This window comes from Humulus lupulus, chromosome 5 (genome assembly GCF_963169125.1).
Source record: "Humulus lupulus chromosome 5, drHumLupu1.1, whole genome shotgun sequence".
Classification (NCBI taxonomy): Eukaryota; Viridiplantae; Streptophyta; class Magnoliopsida; order Rosales; family Cannabaceae; genus Humulus; species Humulus lupulus.
In genome coordinates this window covers 236,243,073-236,262,501 of record NC_084797.1, presented here as the reverse complement: position 1 = coordinate 236,262,501, position 19,429 = coordinate 236,243,073, and the positions used below count along the sequence as shown (strand labels likewise).

Genomic DNA, 19,429 nt, shown 5'->3' with positions numbered 1-19,429 from the left:
TGCCCTTGAGTGGTTTTAGAAGCTTTATTATACCTAGGGGTATAATGGTCTTTTGTGTTATGGATATATATGATGTATGGATGGCTGTAAAATAGAACCCAAAACAGAGTTTGCTTCATCCTTCCCGTACCTTCCCTTCCCTTCCCTTCATTTTCTTTGCTTCCTCTTTGGAGATTTTGAGCTCAAGGGGTGGAACTAAGCTAGGAAATCAAGGGGTTTAAGCTATAGACTTGGTTCAGCCATTGGAGAGGGTTCAATTCCAGGTTTGAGGTGAGTTTTATCCATTGTTGTACTGGTTTTGCTCTGTTTTCGTTCATGGATTTCAGCTCTTAATTTAGGTGTGGAAAGTTGGAATTAAGGGGAGTTCTTGGGATGCTTTACTTGGGTTATGATGAGGGATAGCTATGGGTGATGTTTGGTGGTTTAGATGGGTGTTTGAAAGAGGTTTGGGTGATGTTTAAACTGGGTTTGAAGGGTTAGTTCTAAGAGAAATCGTAGAGGAAGAAAAACAGGGTTTTTGGCTGAACTAGGTGTTGCGCCGCGGCATGGCAGGGGTGAGCCACGACCCTTGGGGCTGCTGGGTTTAGGCGCCTCTGTCTGAGGGGCAGGCCGCGGCATGGCCAAGGAGGGCCGCGGCCCTTAAGGCATTTTTGGGCAAAGTGAGCTTTTAAGCATGGGGATTCAAGCCTAAGGCCTCGGGATTGAACCTACTACCCGGTTGAGTAGTGTTTGAGGTCCCGGAGGTTAGGTTTTGGTTTGGGAATCTTTTATTATTCATTTTATTGATGGAATCCCATAATTTGGTTATGACCAGGTAACTGCTAAAGGACCAAAAAGTCGATCGTTCTCAGGGTCACTCTTTTATTTGTTCCTGCTCGAACCGGAGGTAAGAAAACTGCACCCTAAGTGTGACATGCATGGACATTTGTAAGGCATGTTGATTGTGTAATATGGACACAGATTTAATATGGATGCTTAGCGTATGTTGTTCGCTTGTGCATAGCACTGACTAATTAGTCAGGTTTGGCAAAGGTGCTAGTATCAACTGTGAAGCTGTGACTGATTAGTCAGGTTCGGCAGTGGTACTGGGCACTGGTCACGTTGCACTGACTTGTCAGTCAGAATTGGCAAAGGTGTTAGTGTCAGCTGAGAAGCTGTGACTTATTAGTCAAGTTCGGCGGTGATACTGGACACTGGTCACTTAGCGCTGACTTATTAGTCAAGGATGGACTTAGCGTGGTTCACGCAAGCCAACGGAGATTAGATCTAATCGACCATTAGCATTGAATGACTCAAGGAGCGTTAATGCGTGACCGACCCTGAGGGTCGATGAATAAACAGAGCTTGGAGGCTAGTGGCTTACTTAACAGCCACTCTCCCGCTAGAAAAGAGAGCTTGGAGGCTAGTGGCTTACTTAACAGCCACTCTCCCGCTAAAATCATGTGATGTTCATTTGCTTGTTGAAAGCTTTATGTTCAGTATGATTATAATGATAATCATTTGATAATGTTATTGAAAAATGTTATGTTTTCTTGCTGGGCCTTGGCTCATGGGTGCTATGTGGTGCAGGTAAAGGGAAAGAAAAGCTCACCTAGCCTTGAGTGGAGAGCTGATGTGGTGGTGTGTACATATGCGGCCGCTTGACCACCACGGCCAAGGTGTTCTCAGAGGAACTAGGGGGTTTACCCTATTTTTGCCGCTTAGGTCGGCGGGATTGTAAATTTAAAACTGTAATGACCATTTTGGACTGAGAACCACTTGTAAATGTTTTGTTTAGCTCTGCAGAGCAGTTTGTAATAAAATCTCCATTTCCTTTTTATTGGTTTTATACCTTAACCTGTTAATTACACTTAGAGCACGTTTTTGACCAAATGACTCAGGTAGTGAGTCAAATTTCCGGTCCACCGTTCACCGTAACTGTTCTGGGGTAGCCAGGGCGTTACAATTTTTGAGCCCGAATGGCATGACGTTATAACAATATAACCATTTATCTATTATGAAGCTAGTATGTTCCTGGTCAGGGGCATGCATGGCAATTTGGTTATATCCAGAATAGGCATCAATGAATGACATTAGTCCATGCCCTGTCGTGGCATCCACGAGCTGGTCAATCCGCGGTAAAGGAAAACAGTCCTTAGGACAGGCCTTATTGAGGTCCAAGTAATCAATGCAGGTTCGCCACGTCCCATTAGGCTTCGCGACCAGGACCGGATTGGCTACCCAATCGAGGTAAAAAGCATCCCTGATGAATCGATTTGCTTTTAATTTGTTGACTTCCTCTTTAAGGACCTTTTTCCTATCTTCATCCAGTTGTCTTCGCTTTTGTTGCTTCGGCGGGAAGCTTTTATCGATACTTAGTGCATGGCTCACCACATTTGGACTTATTCCTATCATGTCCGAATGTGACCACGCGAAGACATCTTGGTTCTTCTTCAAAAATAAAATTAATTGTTATTTAGTTTCTTCGTGGAGGTTTTTCCCAACCTTTACCATTTTCGGGGGGTCTGATTCTTTGAGCCTGATTTCTTTGAGCTCTTCCAATGGTTCGAGATTAGCTCTTTCCTCCACTCTTGGATCAATTTCTTCATCTATCTCCAGGATTGTCCCGTCCTTAGTCTGAATAACGATGAGCGCTTGTGCGCTCGTCTGCTTCTTTCCCCTTATTGAAATGCTATAACATTCCCTCCCGGCTAACTGGTCTCCCTTTAACGTCCCGATGCCACTAGAATTCGGGAACTTGATGGCCAAATGCCTTACAGATGAGACTGCCCTCAGCCCTACTAGGGCGGGTCTCCCGAGCAGCACGTTGTAGGCCAACGGCAGGTCCACTACTACAAACTCCATCATCTTGGTTGTTGAGACTGGATAGTCTCCCAAGTTTACAGGGAGTTCAATGGACCCCATACAGGCAATCCCCTCTCTTGAAAAATCGTACAATGTCGTTGCACAAGCTTTTAGGTCTCAAAGCGCGAGTCCTATCTTTTCTAAGGTGGCTTTATAGAGAATATTCACTGAGCTCCCATTATCAATGAGAACTCGGTGAACTCTCTTATTCGCGAGCTGGAGAGTAATGACCAGTGGGTCATTATGAGGAAACTGAACATGGGACGCATCTTCCTCGGTAAAGGTTATTGGCTGAGACTCAATTTTTTGGTATTTTGGAGCTCTAGGTTCGGGTTCATAAGGAGACCCGTCCCCAGTTTTTAGCTCGTTTACGTATCGCTTTTGGGCATTCTTGCCCGATCATGCGAGATGAGGCCCGCCCGAGATGGTTATCACGTCTTCTCCATCAATTGGAGGGGGCCTATCTTATTCTCTAGCTTGGGAATTATTGTTTTGAGCAGGCGGTGGTGCAACTGCCCTTTGGCTAGTAGAAGCTTGATTATTATTCTGGTTCCTGACATACTGTCTGAAGTATCCTCTCGAGATCAGTCCTTCGATCTCGTCCTTCAACTGCCTGCATTCATCAGTAGTGTGTCCAGTATCTCTGTGAAATCGACAGTACTTGCTGGAGTCTCTCTTGGACTTCTGATTTCTCATGGGGTCTGGACGCCTGAAAGGGACCTGGTTTTCGTTAGCTAGCTATATATTCTCCCGAGACTCGTTGAGCTCGGTGTACACTTTGTACACGGAGAAATATCTTTGCCCTTTCTTCTTCTTTCCCCCTTCCGCCTCGGGGTTACTCCCTTCATTCTTCTTCCTTTTTGAAAGGTTTTCTGCAGGGGGTTTCAAGGCTGATGGGTCCATCGAGGTCGAGGCAGAGTTTACGTTTATCGTTGTAGTTATGGGCTGAGAGGTCATATTCAGCGTTGACCTCGCCTCTTCTACATTGAAAAACCTCTTAGCTCGTCTGTTAAACTCGGTCGGGGTGGTCCCTTTGGTTTATAGTATTTCTATGTCTTCGATCATACATGCTGACTGATCTGGTGTCCCCTGAGTCATCGCTAGCGAGGCTTGTCGCATGATTATTCCGAGACAGATTTCTGTCATGCTGCCTCGTCTTTGCAGTGCGAGACCGAGACATTTGGTTTCTCGTAGGCTGGGCGCCCCTCCGTTCCCTGGTAGCCTATTTATTTCCCTGTTTCCGTCCTGCCCGCCTTTCCTCATCACCCTGAGTTGGTTGAGCGTTCCTTCGAGGTGGTGAGGGATATCTTATAGGTGACGGAGGGAATCGTATGGGTGACGGTGGCTGCCACCCATTTCGAGGTCTAGATGGTCCCGAGTTCGCCCGTGCTGACTCGGTAACATTCTGTGTGTTACCAGGAATCTGAGTCCGAGCCTCTGCAGGGGCTCGGTTATTCCCAGTTTCTGCTGGTAACTCTGCAGTTGAGTTAACCGGAGCCCTAGCCCGAGTGTTAATTCGGGGCCTCGAGAGAGCAAGTTGCTCTGCCGGTGGCGGAGGTTGCTCCATTCTTCTTGTGGTAGCGTTTTTCCGAGGTCGCCCACGAGGCCTGCAGGGAGGAACATGAACGCCCCACAGAGGTGGGGCTTGGTTCTCCTGCGAAGGTTGAGGCTGAGCCGCCTGCGCCTCCGCGGCTAACCTAGCCAATTCCTCGTTCCGCTTCTTGGCCTGAGCCAACTGTTTCCTTAACTTTCGGTTTTCAAGTTCCACAATGGGGACGTACTGTTCGAGATTATAGTACATGTCCTCATTGTCCCTAGGAGCCGGAGGTGCTGGAGGTCCTCGAGAATCAAAGGACTCACTTCTCTCTTCAGGTTCAGGATTCGTCATCGGCTGCTTCCCAGGGCGCCGTGGATAGTTTTCTTCAGGAATATTCTGATCATTCGCGACCATAGCTAATCAGGGATTGTTTTGCTTAAGGCTCTCAATGAAAGCACTAAACTGTTGACGCCATTTTTCGTCAACTTAAAATGTAGAGCGAATAAACAACGGGAACTACGGCGCAGATGAATAACACAGTAAAACAACAAGAATTTTACGTGGTTCAACAGTTAACTCTGCCTAGTTCACGAGTCAATTTTATTAAGACTTTGGAAATTTAAGGAAATCCTTCAGGGATGAATTCTCTAGAAATTCTCTCAAGATATCAAAAATCCGTCCCTTCCAAATGTGCATGACCTCTCTATTTATAGAGGGTTTTCAGAGTTCGTTCCCACATATTTCAGGAAGATACTCCTATTTATTAATGAAAATAATGACATTAAATTCTGTAACTTCTATATACAAGGAAACGTCCCCTGAAGACCAGGGGGCATATAACAGACTAGTTAATATTCCTTTAATGTAGGGAAGTTACAACAATAAATATCTTTTGAATGCATGGATTGCGTCTCATCAGATGACCCACTAAGTTGTTCGAGGCGACAATCAGCATCATACCGGTCAAAGTCTATAGATAAGCTATGAGCTAGGTACCTTTCCCCAAGGCCAGCTCGGAGCGGGTGGATACCACCGAGGCTGTCACACCCCGAGGTTATACTCGTGCCAGGCTCGGACTACTTGATCCGCAGACACCCGACATCGGGGCATATTTCGATGCTAACTCTTTCGATCTCAGAAAGAACGTCGAGGCTAAAAAGTCTTCGAGGTTGCCATCTTGACTTTAGGGTTCGACATCTGGGTCATGCATATGCGGTTCAGATATTTTGAGCTCGTAATTGACGAGTTTAGCTTTTGAGATCACAATCTCAGGTCTCGAAATCTGGGTGTAACACTTTTATATGATAAAAAAGAATATTTACAGTAAAAGTATCTAAATTATTACGTTTGTAGCACTTAAGTATTTCCATTATTTTTTTACCAAGAAAATTACCTTCTGTTCATGTTTTGTTGAAGCCGTCAGTTCTAACCGTTAAGTGTATTTGAAACATCTTGATGAAAGTACTAAATTAAATGAATATTTGTGGTGAAAGTACCTAATTTAATATATATGTGCGCCAAAAGTATCAACGTTATGAGATATTTGCGACAAAAATACCCCAAGTTATAAGCAAATTTAACATCACGTGGTGGACTTAATGGCAAATAAACAACTACAACAAAATATGAATGAAATGTACTTTCATCGACAAAAAAATATCTGGAGTACTTAAATACTAGAAACATAATAATTTGACCATTTTCACTGCAAATATGCCATGAAAAAAAAATATTAGGGTCAAAATGTAAATAGTTCCAAAATTTGGGTAGAGCGGTTAATTTTAGGTAAATGGAAAATCCGGGTCATTCCAGTCAACCAGAACCGGTTCGAGCACTACGATTTATTTGTTGGCTTCGATTTTGGGTTTGGGTGTCTGCAAATATTTTCATTTTCATTCTCGACTCGGAAGGACTCTCCCAGACAAGGTGAAGAAGAAGAAGAAAACGACCAAGCCTCAGCAATGAGCGGCCACGATTCCAAGTACTTCTCCACCACCAAGAAGGGAGAAATCCCTGAGCTCAAAGAGGAGCTCAATTCCCAGTACAAGGTCTCTCCCTCTATAAATACATATGTGGATCTCTGATCTGTATCACTTAGGTTTTGAGTTGCTATTATGTTATGGTGATTTCGCCGCGGGATTTGGTCGTAGATCTGTTGATTCGTTTCTTAATTTGATTATTAACACCGTTGGAATTGTGCTTCATTTGCGTATATCGTTTCTGGATTGGGGTTGTTGTATAGTTTGTGTCAACGATCTGCGTTTTGTTTGGTTTCTGGGAAACTATTGGGGATTGGGAAAGAAAATTTATTGTTTTTTTTGTTGGAATTCATTGCGAACTGGGAGATTTAGAGAATTTGATTTGGTTTAGTGGCGAAGAAGACATTGCTGGTTGCTTGAGTTACTGGAAGTTTGTGATTTGCATCTTTGGGATCTATTAGCTTTTTTTGAAGATAATTCCCTTGAACGTATATATATATATAATCTTAATATTCTAGCATGTAAACTCGACTGGGACTATGTAATTCGATTTTTTTTGAAGTGGGTTTATGTCATTATTGTTTCAGTATCTTAGTATTATTGTTTTTTTATGCCATGTAGGATAAGAGAAAAGATGCCGTCAAGAAGGTGATTGCTGCTATGACAGTTGGGAAGGATGTTTCATCACTATTCACGGATGTAGTGAATTGTATGCAAACTGAAAATTTGGAGCTGAAGAAGCTTGTTTATCTGTATCTCATAAATTATGCAAAAAGTCAGCCTGACTTGGCAATACTTGCAGTGAATACATTTGTTAAGGTAAATCCTTTAATAAACTTTCTGTCTCCTACATATTGATACTGACGATCCACACGGGGTGAAGGGTTACAAGGACTGAAAGAAGAGATTTCCTTGCCAATTTTGTTTGTATATAACTACAGTGATTTTGTCCATCTTTACTTGACATTAGCTGGTCATTTCTGCAGGATTCACAGGACCCAAATCCTTTAATTCGTGCTTTGGCTGTTCGCACAATGGGGTGCATTCGTGTTGACAAAATTACAGAATATCTTTGTGATCCCCTTCAAAGGTGTCTTAAGGTATAACTTATTAAGTTTTAGGCTTTTGCAGTTTTTTATTTATAGTAGGTTAGTCATTTTGTCAGTGTTTTATTTTTCTTGCAGTTCGTTATCCATACTGATTAATTTCATTTGTTGACAGGATGATGATCCTTATGTTCGCAAGACAGCAGCCATATGTGTTGCCAAACTTTATGACATAAATGCTGAGTTGGTTGAGGATAGAGGTTTTCTCGATTCTCTGAAGGATTTGATATCTGACAACAATCCAATGGTTGTAGCAAATGCTGTGGCTGCTCTTGCTGAAATTCAAGAGAATAGTAATAGACCAATTTTTGAGATCACTAGTCACACTCTATCAAAGCTGCTTACTGCTTTAAATGAATGCACAGAGTGAGTTTACTTTCTTTCTTTTGTGAATTGTATGAATTATTAATTTATTTTTCATTGGGAAATACCTTTGATATCACATAATCGACAGGCCTTTTCTGCCAGTGTATAAAGCTTTTGATATTATTTTTGTGTTGAGTTTGCATTCAATGCCTGCTGTGCAAGTTATTCCTTTGAGATTGCTTTATTTATTTATTTTGTTTAACTTGAAAATGATAATTGTCGCAGGTGGGGTCAAGTTTTTATATTGGATTCTCTTTCTAAATATAAGGCAGCAGATGCCCGTGAAGCTGAGAACATAGTAGAGCGAGTTACACCTAGACTACAACATGCTAACTGTGCAGTTGTACTTTCTGCTGTGAAGGTGATCCTTTATTTGATCGTTTAGTGTCGCCTCTTTGGTGCTGTTATTCTTTCAACATAAAGTATCGTAACTATTTTTCCCTACCTTTTTCCTTGCAGATGATACTGCAACAAATGGAACTTATAACTAGTACTGATGTGGTTCGAAATCTTTGCAAGAAGATGGCTCCTCCACTTGTGACATTACTTTCTGCTGAACCTGAAATACAATATGTTGCATTGCGGAACATCAACCTTATAGTACAAAGACGGCCTACAATCCTTGCCCATGAAATTAAGGTGAATTATATCATTCTTAATTCGTAACTCGTCATTTTAATATCTAATATTGTAGCATATGCTTTAAAACATCTGTTACTTGTGATTGAATTCCTTGTTTTGTTGTAGAAAGATATTGTCTCTAATTAGTTAGTTTTTTGCCAGGTGTTCTTCTGCAAGTACAATGATCCAATTTATGTGAAGATGGAAAAATTAGAAATCATGATAAAGCTTGCATCTGACCGAAATATAGATCAGGTATTTTTAACATTTGTTGTAGTAAAAGAATTCTGATTAAACTCATTTATTGTCCATGCTTCAATAATCAGTTTCATTCAATATTGCCTTTTTCTTTCATGACGATTCTGTAGGTTCTATTGGAGTTTAAAGAGTACGCTACTGAAGTTGATGTAGATTTTGTTAGAAAGGCAGTTCGTGCTATTGGCCGTTGTGCCATCAAATTAGAAAGAGCAGCTGAACGGTGCATTAGTGTTCTACTTGAATTGATTAAGATTAAAGTAAACTATGTGGTTCAAGAGGCTATTATTGTCATCAAAGACATCTTTAGAAGATATCCAAATACGTAAGTTATATTATTTCTGATATGTGATAATGATGCTTTTTTTTCCTTCCATCAAACCTTTTATTTTTTCTCTGTAATTGCTTTGCAGCTACGAATCCATCATTGCAACACTATGTGAGAGTCTGGACACCTTAGATGAACCTGAAGCTAAGGTACTCATTTTGCTTCACTTGGTTGTTATTGAACAGGCCCACATCTTAATACCTTCATTGTCTGCTCATTATGGTCTTCATCTCTTTGTTGACGTCCTTTTAGGCATCAATGATTTGGATAATTGGTGAATACGCTGAAAGAATTGATAACGCTGATGAGCTGCTTGAGAGCTTTTTGGAGAGTTTCCCTGAAGAGCCTGCACAAGTACAGTTGCAATTGCTGACTGCAACTGTCAAACTTTTTCTCAAGAAGCCAACTGAAGGTCCTCAGCAGATGATACAGGTCTGCTTTTGCATTATTGACATTGAATGATCCCTCCCTTTAGATATGTTATAAGCATAGTCTTATTAAAAAAAATATTAGAATTGACATATCTCATAGTAACACAACAGCATTGAAGTTTAGGCATAGAGCTGCTTTAGATTTCGAAGTTCATGTAGGAATTCTACGATATTTTTTTAAATGTTCTGAAATGGTCTTCATTACTATAGCTTCACAAAATTTTGGTTTCTGATAATTAATGAAAATATAGCTTATGAAGAATCTATCTTGCTAACATGAGCTTGTGCATTATTTTAGTATTTTTTTAATATTTTTCATTTAATGCTGATTTATGTTTACAGGTTGTCTTGAATAATGCAACTGTGGAGACAGATAACCCTGATTTGCGGGATCGTGCATACATTTATTGGCGTCTCTTATCAACTGACCCTGAGGTGTGGTTTAGCAAAAAATGTTTATCTTTTCTTTTCTTTCTTTTCCGACAATAATCACATTTCTCTCTTTATATGATATCACTTTCACTGGGAAAGGGGTAGCTTTGTTGCTTCTGATATCTCTTCAGATAATGTCTTGGTAACAATCGCTATTGGAGGTTCATGCATATGCCACATTTGACATATATTCTCGGGTGACTTGTACATGATTTTATGATGGAACTTAACAAAGTTTTGATTTATCTTTTGTGGTTGGACCCAATCTATAAGACTATAACTAATAACTTACCCTGGGCGATATTGGAATTTTTATTTATTGGAAATTTGTTTGGTTCCTGCTAAAGGATGGTTGGTCGGGTCACTTAATAGATGGGTTGTACACAGGTCTTGTGTTGTGAGTACATGAAACACAGTAGATTTCAAAGATACCATTTTTGTTATGTCTTATGGAGCTACTTTTTGTGACAGGCTGCGAAGGATGTTGTGTTAGCAGAGAAGCCAGTGATTACTGATGATTCAAACCAGCTTGAACCAACTCTTCTGGATGAACTTCTTGCCAACATTGCTACATTGTCTTCTGTGTATCATAAGCCACCAGAAGCATTTGTAACACGCGTGAAAACCACAACCCCGAGAACCGAAGATGATGAATATGCTGAAGGAAGTGAAGCAGGATATTCTGAATCTCCTGCTCACGTTACTGACAGTGCTGCTGCTGCATCTCCACCAACTAGCTCTGGAAATGTTCCATATGCTACTGCCAGACAATCAAGTCCTGTACCAGCTGCACAAACTCAGCCAACACCTGCTGCCCCAGTACCAGATTTACTTGGTGATCTGATTGGCCTAGATAATAGTGCCATTGTCCCTTCTGATGAGCCTGCTGCTCCTGCTGGGTAAGTGCAGTAGAACAAATGAGCTCTCTGATTATTGGTGGTTAAATCAGTAGTTGTACTGTTGTATAGATTATACCTTCCGTGTTTGAATTAAGTTTTTGGAAATGATTTGCAGCCCTCCATTGCCTGTTGTACTGCCTGCATCAACGGGTCAAGGTTTGCAGATCAGTGCTCAACTGACACGAAGGGATGGTCAAATATTTTACAGTTTATTGTTTGAGAACAACACACAGACTCCTCTTGATGGTTTCATGATTCAGTTCAACAAAAATACATTTGGTCTTGCTGCTGCTGGACCCTTGCAGGTAATTATCAAGGCACTGTTTGTGTTTTTCATCCCTTGACTTTAGTTTTTACACTGTATTTTGTGTTCTGTTAGGTTCCCCAATTGCAACCTGGGTCATCTGTAAGGACTCTTCTGCCAATGGTTGTGTTCCAAAATATGTCGCAAGGTCCTCCCAGCTCACTTCTGCAGGTTGCTGTGAAAAACAGTCAACAACCTGTGTGGTATTTCAATGATAAAATCGAATTGCATGTGTTCTTCACCGAGGAAGGGAGAATGGAGCGAGCAAACTTTCTCGAGGTAAAAATTATATTGATCCCCTGTTTTATGTTATGTTACTTCATTTGCTATGTGAATACATCATGCCATTCCTTGCAAAGTTGTTCTTACTCAGCATGTTTCTTACAATACTCTTTGCTTCTCTGAACTGAAAAAGTACTTGTTTTCTGTGTATTTAATTTTAAACCTCCTAATTTAGTCTAAATGCCAAATCTGCCCAGTTTTTTTAATGTAAATGTGTTAAGCCACTTTTGGGGGCCAAGTCTTGAAAGATCTAAAACTCAGAGAAGGGGTATATTTTTCAATGTTCATTAAAAAAAATATTAGCAAGAACCTTGGGTGTAAAGGACTGAAAAATACCTAAATATTCTTCATACGACATAAAACAGATGACATGTTTTTTTTTTTGATCAAGAAGAATGATGACTTCATTAATCAACAGAACAAAACCAATCTACAAACTCCAATCTCCTACAAAGGAGACTCCACCAAACTGGACAAACTACTTACAAAAGTAATCTCATCAAAAAATTTCTCTCAAGTCTATTCAGGTTCCTATTTGTAACAATATGTAATCTATACTTCACTAAAGATTCAATATCATTTGTAACAATATGACATGTTTCAAATAACATTTTTGAATAAATATAAAAAGGTTCAGCGTTCTTGAAAGATCGTCTTGAAGCAGACTTAGATGTTACTTCATTTCAACTTGAATCACCTTATTGTAGCTTTGATTTGTGTGACACATTGCATGTACTGAGATTCAGATGTTCAAACTTGAGTCTTTTGGTCATAATATTTCCTGTCCCGATTGCAGACATGGAGATCCCTTCCGGACTCAAATGAGGTCTCAAGGGACTTCCCTAACGCTGTGATTAGCTCGGTCGAAGCAACTCTAGACCAGCTGGCTGCGTCGAACATGTTCTTTATTGCGAAACGCAAGCATGCAAACCAGGATGTTTTCTACTTCTCTGCTAAACTCCCTCAAGGATCACCTTTCTTGATCGAACTCACCACAGTCGTCGGTAACCCCGGTGTGAAGTCTGCAATCAAGACTCCAAACCCTGAAATGGCACCACTTTTCTTTGAATCCATTGAGGCTCTTCTTAGGGTTTGATTTTGTATATTTTTGTTCTCCAATTTTTCTTATAGTTACTATTGTAAAATCTGTCCCCGGTTATTGAAGTTTTGGTTGTTCCTCTCTGTGTTTTTATGTTATTCTTTGTACCTTACCTGTTGTTTTGCCACTTCTACTCTAAACATTTAAACTGAGCCTAATATGATTCGATTGCTTGGTCATATTTGTATGCCAAATTTTATGTCACTAAGCCTTTTCTTTTCTTTTTTTTACTCTTTTTTCCCTCATCCAAACTTTCTGAAGAAGAATGACAATGGCAATTGATGGTATAGCTTGTGGATTAAGAACATGTAAAATTTCACTTGTATTTACTTTTAAGTTCAAAATTTTGCTCTACATTTATAATTATATGTTTGTACGTATTTATCAGTATATTACTTTCTTCCTCCTCTTCCAGTTAAAGAAAGCAAAACAAATTGGTAATTTTCAAAATTTTATAAAATAATAATAAATTTTGAGAAAATGAATGATGCAATAATGCTCGACTTTTATATTTTATTTTATCCAGCATTAAGAATTTTGAGCGTTTTATTCTAAAAATATGTTTAAAATGTTGTGTAATAAGAGTGCTTTGATTGACAAAATGATTAATAATTAAAACTTTTATTAGCAAAATGATTTTTCACATATTTTTATTAGCAAAATGACCACCTTTTAAACTTAACTTAATAATTAATTTAATAAATCCAATTAACATTAAATTAATTTTTCTTTATCATTTAAAAAAAAAAAAACCGGGAGTAAAACCTTGGGGAGAAAAACCATGACCTCTCTTGAAGGTCTTCCTCTCCACATTTTTTAAAGTTTTCTCCATCTTCATTGAGTTTTTCTCTTCATCTCCATTACAATACTCAAGTCTTTCTTCTTCAATAATATTCATATTCATCTCTGACTTAAGAAAATCAATAAACCATTAAAGAAGAAGTGAAAATTCCATCCAAGAATTGTAAAGGTTAGTAATTGACTATAATCTCACGTTTAACGAATGAGTATTTGTTATTTACAATTATATAACAATATGAAGCATAAATTTAGGTTTTTTTATGAAAAAAAATAAAAATCTGGTGTGAAAATAACCTCAGTTTGAGGTTGAAGATGACCTGTAATATGCGACCATGTGCGACCCTTTGGCTGCACATGGTCGCTTAGTGTAAATGGAAAACTATACTATGCGACCATGTAGGTCGCACATGGTCGCTCAGTGTAGTTGAAAAACTATACTAAACGACCATATGCGACCTTAGTGTAATTTTCATATACACACATGTGGTATTCTTATTTTACACTTGTTATTTTGAACATTTAAGTTTATGACAGGTATGGATCACATCTTTATATGCATGGACTATAATGGTGAGTGGAAGATTACATATAATCGTATTTGGGAATGGTTTGGTACTGGTTGCAACAAGGGGTTTGTGGTTGACCGGAGTATCAAGTTTCATCAACTAGTGAATAAAGTCTATGGAAAAGTAGGTGTTGATCGAAATTTATATGAAATTGAAATAACTCATAAGGCGGCCAGTGAAACATTCAACAAGATGGCACCAAGTAAGATTTGTGGTGATTCGGATGCAGATGATCTGTTGAAGGAGTTGTACAAAGCTAAAGAAGTGATTCCTTTGTATGTGTGTGTCAAAAAGAATAATGATAAAGGAAAGATGAAGCTTGTCAATGATGGTGATGGATTCACTGGTGATGATGTTGAATTTGGTTGTGATGATGATGCTTTTGATAATGGAAGCTTTTACGATAACTATTTTGGGTGTCATGTAATAGATCAATTTCCAAATTATCCAAGCTATGTCCCGAGTGAAGATATAGCGCAGAGTGGTGAAGACATCATTGGTTCCAATCCCACACCAGATGATATAGTACATGAGGGAGGTAACAATGTACTCGAGAAATGTGATAAAGTAGTTCAAGAAAATAATGATGTAATTGGGAATGACAATGTAGTCGGGGGAGGTCAGATTATCCCTTATCAACATTTTGATACATTTATGGGAAATTTTGCACAATTTAATAGAGAAGCAAGTCAAAATAGTGGCAGACATGATGAATCTGATTTAAAATAGGTCAACACTTTGTGAGTAAGGATGATTTGAGTTATTATCTTAGCATTATCGCCATTAATGGGAGATTTGAAATGCGAACAACCAAATCAACCAAGTCTATAAAGGAGGTTCGTTGTATTAGTGAAAATTGCTCATGGAGAGTCTGTGCTACAAAGATGAAAGATTCACATTTCTTTGTCATTCGACAATACTATAGTCTTCATAGTTGCTCATTAATGAACCGAAATGCCAATCATAGACAAGCATCCAGTCGTGTTATTGGTTCTCATGTACAGGGACACTTTAAGAATAGTAAGGACCCACTCAACCCAAGAAGCCTCGCAGGATTCATGCGTGAGGAAATGAAAGTTCAAGTTAGTTATTGGAAAGCTTGGAAAGGAAAACAATGGGCTCAAAATTTGATTAGAGGAACGGCCAAAGAAAATTTTGCCTTGCTCCCTTCGTATTGTCACATGTTGAAGCGGGCAAATCCAGGTACAGTTACCCACATTGAACTTGATTTAGAAAATAAGTTCAAGTACTTTTTTATGGCTTTAGGTGTGGCCATAAGAGAGTTCACTTACATGAGGAAAGTAATTGGTATTGATGCGGCTTGGATCAAAACTAAGCATAAGGGTGTGTTATTAGTAGCAACTACACAAGATAGTGAATATCATACTTACCCCATTACATGGGGTTTGGTTGACAGTGAGAATAACGCTTCATGGACATGGTTCTTAGAGAAGTTGAAGGAGTTGATACCTGATAGCTCAGACTTATGTTTTATTTCTGATAGACATCAAAGTATCAAACATGCAGTTCGTCATGTTTATGTTATGGCTTCTCATGGGGCATGTTATTGGCATGTAAAGCAGAATATAAAATACTGTTTCAAAAGTGTTGTAGGGACTAAATTGTATAAGAAAGCTGCAATAGCGTACCGTATCGAAGAGTTTAATAAACACTTCAACCAACTTCGCAAAATATATCCACGTGTCGCTAAGTATCTTGAGAATGATGTCAAGTTCAGAAAGTGGTCTAGAGCACATTTTGGTGGTAATCAATATGAAGTCATGACCACTAACATAGTTGAGTCAGTGAACAATTTGATGCGAAAGGCAAGAGAATACCCTATTATTGCTATGATCGATTTTATCATAAGCACGATGGGACAATGGTTCCTTGAACGTCGACAGGAAGCATATGCAGTGACAACTCCATTGACAACGAGGAGGGAAGAAATATTACGTAAAAGATGGGGTGAAGTCGGTTCATTGATAACTCTCCAGTTAAACGAGAATGAGTGCAATGTGATGTGTGGATAACTTAATGCAATAGTAAATTTAAGGTCAAAGAGTTGCACATGCAAAGTTTTCGATATTGAGAACCTTCCATGTATCCATGCAATAGCAGCAGCAGGAAAGGCACAACCCCAAAATACTGGGGAACTCATATATTCTATGTGTTCAAAATACTACACGTCGGAATATTGGTTATTAGCACATGCTGAAACTATTTATCCAGTTCCTCCAAACTCACAATGGACCGACATTCCTGAAGATGTTATTGCAGTACAAGTGATAGCACCTCCTGAAGACAAGACTAAAGGAAGACCAAAAATCAATCGCATACCTTCCCAAGGTGAAGTTTCTAAGAAAAAATATAATTGTGGAGCATGTGGACAATTAGGACATAATTCAAAAAAATGTCCTAGTCGACAAGTGTCATCAGATGTTAGAAGCACAACTCATGTGTGATTTATTATTATTTAGTTCTCCAAATACTATATTTAATGTTTCTTGTGTTTGATCTATGAAAACTTTATTCAGATCTATCTATCAAATTTATGTTAATTAAAGTGCTTAATGTGGAACTTGAGAAAACCTGTGCGACCTTGTGCAACCTTAGTGTATTATAATATTGGTTTATACGACCTGTGCGACCATGGTGTATTTCAGAGTATATCCTAATATTGGTCTATGTGACCCTGTGTGACCATAGTTGATTAATTAATTTTTTGATAATTAATTACAATATATAAGTGATGACATCATTTATATACATTATATAAGTCTGATTAACAATTTAATTACATTATCTAAGTGTGTTAATATATAATTAGATTATGTGACCATGTGCGATCACGTGCGACAATATTATATAATTGTTTGTAATCATTTAATTGCATTATGTAAGTGAGTCAATCATTTAATTACAATATATAGTTATATTATATAAGTGATTTCACCATTAAAGTATATTATATAATTGTTTGTAACCATTTAATTACATTATGTAAGTGAGTCAATCATTTAATTACAATATATAATTATATTATACAAGTGATTTCACCATTAAAGTATATTATATAATTGTTTGTAATCATTTAATTACATTATGTAAGTGAGTCAATCATTTAATTACAATATATAATTATATTATATAAGTGATTTCACCATTAAAGTATATTATATAATTGTTTGTAATCATTTAATTATATTATCTAAGTGAGTCAATCATTTAATTATAATATATAATTAGATTATATAAGTGATTTCACCATTAAAGTACATTATATAAGTCTTTGTAACTATTTAATTACATCATTGAATTACAATATAAAAGTATAAGACCATTTAACTACTATGTTATAAGTGATTTTATCTATGAATTTCATTTAATTAGTGCAAATTCAAGGTCTTCTTTAAAATGGTGGAAGAACCCCAAAAGATCATGATGGTCGCTTAGTGCAAATTCAATATCTTTTGTGGTCACTTAGTGCAAATTTAATGTCTTTTGAACTCCAAAAGACCATGATGGTCGCTTAGTGCAAATTCAAGGTCTTTTATGGTCGCATAGTGCAAATTTAATGTCTTTTGAGCTCCAAAAGACCATGATATTTACTTAGTGCAAATTCAAGGTCTTTTATGGTCACATAGTGCAAATTCAATGTCTTTTGAACTCCAAAAGACCATGATGGTCGCTTAGTGCAAATTCAAGGTTTTTTATGGTCGCATAGTGCAAATTCAATGTCTTTTGAACTCCAAAAGACCATGATGGTCGCTTAGTGCAAATTCAAGGTCTTTTATGATTGCATAGTGCAAAATCAAGGTCTTCTTTAAAATTGGTGGAAGAACCCCAAAAGACCATGATGGTCGCTTAGTGCAAATTCAATGTCTTTTGTGGTCGCATAGTACAAATTCAAGGTCTTATGAACTCCAAAAGACCATGATGGTCACTTAGTACAAATTCAAGGTCTTTTAGGGTCGCATTGTCCAAATTCAAAACCCAAAAGACCATGATGGTCGTATATACTATATTAAGGTCTTTTAATGTCACTTTTCTCACAAAAAGTATACAAAAATGAGAAACTATGTATATCTAGCTAGCTAAGGATCCGCACTACCCACATATAATTGAACTGCATATGCCTCTCTGAATGTATCTATGTTGTTGTCGTTGAGCACCAATGTAGCTGACTTGTCGTACTTACCGACAATGTGCATTTCCATTGTCTTAAGCATGCATATACCACAATCTCCGCTATAAAGATAAATTTAACTACGCTAGTATTATCTCTACAAGTTTGGATTTAAAAATAAATATATAAAATAAAACTTACGTTCTCTTGTTAAGAGGAACAGTATCTACAGGGGCTACTTTTATATTCAAGTGACGATTGCACTGATGACATAAGTTTTCAAAATGGCCACTGTCTTGAAAAAAGGAAAATATTCTGCAAGTGGTTGCACAGATTTTTTCATGGCCTCTATAGAGATCCAGTGACTTGGAATCGAGTCATAAATCCATATCGTCTAGTTAGGGATGTCAACTACCACTAACATCCAGTGTTGTTCACCGTCATTCCAAGGCACATAGAAGTAATTGACGTCCGACCAAACTCTCGCCCTAACTTGTCTGATTCCATCAACAAACAACATTAGCTCTGGAATTTTTTTACATACATTACTGTTTTCCTGTCGAGACGCGTGGTATAGTGCACGCACATGTTGTCCAAACTCATCAGTCAATATGCATATATCTTTTGGAAAGATATTATGAAATTTATCCATTATTTTTCTAAATAAATAGGTAATTTCATCTATATGCTGCAAAAAAACATTTATTCATTATTAATTATGATGGGAATATAATTAGTATTATATAATTATTATGATATATTTGAATGATAAAGCTTACCTCACTATCAATATATCGTTGTTTTGCCAACAATATTTTAAAAAAACTTCTGTCATGTGACATCTGGCCACAACGAATATAACTTGTACCACCTGTATCGCCATTGTACCACCTAAAGAATGCTTGCACATCATCTTCAATAGGTTGCCTAAAAGGGTCAAAAATAGGAGGTTCTAACTTAGAGTATCGACGTTTCCTCGACCACGGTGTGAATGGTGATTTCAAGCTTGGGGCACGTTTTCTTAACCTCAACGGTCGACCTTCTCGAATGATTTGTTCTACCTCATCACCAGGCTCTTCATTAGTAATCCCTTCATAAATAATTGATGGCGGTGTCTCATAGGAATTTGCAAACACATGAGACTGTGTGGTGACTTCATTTTCTGCAGGTTGTGTAGGAAAATCAGATGTTGTATTTTCAACAGTCTTTTCTCCTACAGATGTGGAGGCTTGGCCACCCTCCATGTTCCTTTCTCCTGTAGGTGTTACAAATCCATCTCCAAAAAAGTGTGCATAAGATGGTGAATCCTACAACCATGAAGTTACAAGGCATATTCTTATAAATAAAAATAGATGACAAGGCTTACTTGTTGGTTATCTTTTGTAGTCTTTTCTCCTCCAGCTCCAAAAAGTTGTGTAGCTATAGGTCGAAAGATGTCAATCAAAATACC

At 38.1% G+C, this 19,429-nt stretch overlaps 2 protein-coding genes across 2 annotated transcripts; both read left to right on the top strand.

Annotated features, from left to right (window-relative positions):
- The first annotated feature begins 6,237 nt into the window (after positions 1 to 6,237).
- Positions 6,238 to 12,687, top strand: LOC133778460 (beta-adaptin-like protein B). Its single transcript, XM_062218397.1, has 15 exons — positions 6,238 to 6,429; positions 6,982 to 7,179; positions 7,347 to 7,460; positions 7,582 to 7,832; positions 8,058 to 8,193; positions 8,292 to 8,471; positions 8,616 to 8,708; positions 8,822 to 9,033; positions 9,122 to 9,185; positions 9,289 to 9,468; positions 9,810 to 9,902; positions 10,371 to 10,798; positions 10,914 to 11,103; positions 11,178 to 11,381; positions 12,181 to 12,687. The coding sequence occupies exons 1-15, from the start codon at positions 6,343 to 6,345 to the stop codon at positions 12,478 to 12,480; spliced, it is 2,730 nt and encodes a 909-aa protein (XP_062074381.1). The 5' UTR covers positions 6,238 to 6,342; the 3' UTR covers positions 12,481 to 12,687.
- A 1,963-nt stretch (positions 12,688 to 14,650) lies between these two features.
- LOC133780110 (uncharacterized) lies at positions 14,651 to 15,883 on the top strand. The gene has a single exon (XM_062219987.1). The coding sequence runs from the start codon at positions 14,651 to 14,653 to the stop codon at positions 15,881 to 15,883; it is 1,233 nt and encodes a 410-aa protein (XP_062075971.1).
- Positions 15,884 to 19,429: the final 3,546 nt, after the last annotated feature.